The sequence below is a fragment of the Buceros rhinoceros genome, unplaced genomic scaffold (genome assembly GCF_000710305.1).
Source record: "Buceros rhinoceros silvestris isolate BGI_N320 unplaced genomic scaffold, ASM71030v1 scaffold23848, whole genome shotgun sequence".
Taxonomy (NCBI): Eukaryota; Metazoa; Chordata; class Aves; order Bucerotiformes; family Bucerotidae; genus Buceros; species Buceros rhinoceros.
In genome coordinates, this window is record NW_010426710.1 from 78,673 (window position 1) to 81,937 (window position 3,265).

At 40.6% G+C, this 3,265-nt stretch overlaps 1 protein-coding gene across 1 annotated transcript in view; it reads right to left on the minus strand.

Annotated features, from left to right (window-relative positions):
• Positions 1–2,226: 2,226 nt before the first annotated feature.
• TRIP13 (thyroid hormone receptor interactor 13) overlaps positions 2,227–3,265 on the minus strand; it is a gene marked incomplete at its 5' end in the record, with an annotated part of 13,462 nt that continues 12,423 nt past the window's right edge. Inside the window, 2 exons of the mRNA XM_010141623.1 lie at positions 2,227–2,479; positions 3,035–3,104. Coding sequence (XP_010139925.1) covers positions 2,384–2,479; positions 3,035–3,104 — 166 coding nt within the window. The remainder of the gene's footprint in view (positions 2,480–3,034; positions 3,105–3,265) is intronic.

Consider the following 3,265-nt stretch of genomic DNA (forward strand, 5'->3'; position numbering starts at 1 on the left):
AAAACACCCCCCCCCCCCCCCCCCAACAAATGTCCATTTTATGTGAGGAATGCAGGGCAGTCGTTTACACACCACTGGAAAACAGGGAGAAATAAGCCTCCCTTGTGTGAGGTTTCTTCCTGGAATCGCCAGCTAAAATAAATCGCTCAGCACAATTAGTTCACTAGGATTTTAATAAAAGATTAAACTGCTGCCAGCCACAGCACAAATCCATATATTAGGATGTATTAAGAATGGTCTAAGGTCACAGGCTGCATCCAGCATCTTCCCCGAGCTGGGATGCCTCTCAGCATCTTCTGCTGGCGAGGTCCCCGCAAGGCTGGGGTGAGGATCATCCCCTGAAGACTCAGCCGTCACCTGCTGAGTAATGCCAGTGCACTGTGGTTACTCGAGACTGGAAGAGGGACATTTTGATGATAGGCTGGCCTCTTTCTCCCTTCTCTTCCTATGCAGGTGTGGGGCTCAAGTGCCGCTAAAATTCACCCCTTTTGATTTACCTTATACTAGCAATAAATCTTGAATTGCTGTCAAATCAGTCTGTGTTAAAACACAGTAATCCATGACAGGAACTTCCCTACGAGCCAGGTATAGGAAACTCTGAAAGGCAGAACTTTGTACAGGCTCTAGTCCATAGTGGATTGGGGCTTCTAAAGTGAAAAGATTGAGAGACTTAAACTGAGCAGCCATCGACTACAGGTGTAGTGTCGATGTGTGCCTGTGCTGGTGATCCGTGTAGCAGACACTACCATACTTCCATGTAACGCAAAAGTAAGGAATTATCTTCCGCTCTGGATCTGAGATTCTTGAGAAACTGTACAGGCTCCAGAAACTGCAAGATCTTGCTTATGTTTCTTTGAGGATATACACATTACTTCTGCTTCAAAAGCAGGCCTTACAGCACCGTGCTTCGGTCTTCCTGCAGACTCAGGGATTATACCAAGGCTATACAAACTGTGAAGACCTGCTGTCCCTACAGTTTACTCCTCCTCTCCCGCTCATTCCTTGATCTGGGATGGCATCACCTCCCTCAGCCAGAGCATTTCATAGATACTCCAAGTATCTCCCCTCAAAGTGGGACATGCTGGTATTCTGAGAGTCTGTGATCCCGATGACCACTCAAATGCTCATCCACAACAGTACCAGCATTTACAAAATAACGATGGTGGGAAAATAGAGAACGCAATTGCAAATGACTGAGGTTGGTACAATCTTCTCCTCCCCTCCCTCCTACTTTTTTTGGGGGTGTGTGGGTAGGGAATAATATTTAACAAGTTATTATCAAAAGTAACATAATGAACTCAGAGAGGCTAAACAAAGATGCTCCGTTTACCTAAGTGTAGATGCCATCCACAATAAAAATGTACGAGCACTTGGCAAGTTCTGGGCAATTGTTTAATGCTCAGTTTATAGTGTTCATCAGTTAAAATAGCTCATGACAAACTCTTTCATCTCACTAACGCATAAAGTAACATTGATTTAAAAGATACCATCACCGGAGTAGCAAACTGCACTACCATTAAGCAGGAGTATTTGTTTGTGTTATTTCTAATACAAACAGCTAGGGGCATACATTAACTGGGTATCAACTTAAATCTCACTATTTTATCTTCACTTAAGAAAAATTAAACTTCTAATACGGAAACTCCCCTAATATTTTGTTATGTCAGCTGACTGCAGATAAAATACTCGTAAATACGAAAGAAAAAGAACTGACAGTTTTGTAAGCCATATTACATAGGATATGTATTAACCATATAACAGTTGACTCTCGTTCCTTTAGGAACCGGGTGTGTATTTCCTGGCTTTTTCCAAAACCTAGGATCACAAAAATACAGTTAAGTGATCTCTTGATTTTAAACTTTTGAATCTGCTGTAATTAACTATATTAAATGTCAAGATAAAGAGATGTCAGTATAACAGGTCTGGGCCATCACTGAGCACTTTGATTCCTGCCCATTTTCACTCTTGTTATTTCAGAAGCCATGACAAATAGCGCATTTATGGCAGAAGTACCAGATCCAAGGACCGAAGTTCTACTGCTATGAAAAGCAGAATAGAAACCAGAAGTATAAAAGCTGATCCGATGCATGGATAGAAAGCTAGATCAGAAGTCTGTTCACTTTTAATAACCGCAAAAGATGAAAACCGACTTTTAGCAAGGATTTTTTAGAGTCCCCTCACTGGCATTTGAAATAAAGCTTTTGAAAAATACGCTGTGAAATTTTTAAATTGTTTATTAATGAATGTTTTGGAAAACTAGATTAGACATTCCAGATTTAAGATACTGACAAACTGTTTTAGCAATGCAGAGAAGCTGCACCCTTTGAATGAAACGTGTGATTTTCAGCATTAACAACACAGACAAGCGTGGAACAGCAGGCTATCACACGCAGTCTGCAAGTTTCTTCCTTTCTTCAAATTGTTTGTCTACAGCAAGCGAAAGAGCCTGGAGAAACGCTGTCATTGTAACACTAGGGGACTGAAAATAAGAGAACGTTTGTCAGACACACCACAGCAACAGGCATACGTATTTTACACACAAATCACAGTTTTTAAAAGAGAAATATTCGACCTACGTATCACAAAAATTTCACAGCACTAAAACCCACAAAACTGTAGGTTCATTTTAAGCCAGCTAGCACAGTAAAGTCGAAGTCAAGCTATGCAAAGATTTGAACCAATCAAAATTACGGTAGATTTGATTAAAAAAAGGTTTTAAAAAAATAACTATGATTTATAAAGTGGCAGAGGGTTTTCCTTCAGCAAGAAATTATCAGAGAACCAGTATCAACATTCTGTCACGGATTTTAATTAAAAGTGGAATGCTGCTGGACAGGTCAATCCCACCCATCTTCTTTAATCTCATTTTAAATTATGGGCAGCAAAAAATAGTTTCAGTCTCCAAAGCTGCAGAAACAGTGCAATTTAGATTAAAAGGGGTGTTTAGGCCCAATCTTTTACTTCAGGCAGTGTCCAAATGTCTACTCATCTGTCTCAAAACCCAACAAAACCATAACAAATAGAATAAACTTACCTGAATATAAAGTGCATGTGCTAGGAAGGGAAGTTTTCTCAGGACCCGGCCACTGAGACCTTCACTTCTTCTACAGTTGAAGAGAGACAAGTGCTGCTTAAATGCTAAACACCCACTCTTAAAAGAAGACCCCTCCTTCTCCTGTCTTTCTCCCATAAGACGCTCTAAAACTCCTCAAATCACACTTGAGCAGGACACTTGCAGCACTTTTAGCAGAAGCAGGCATGGAAC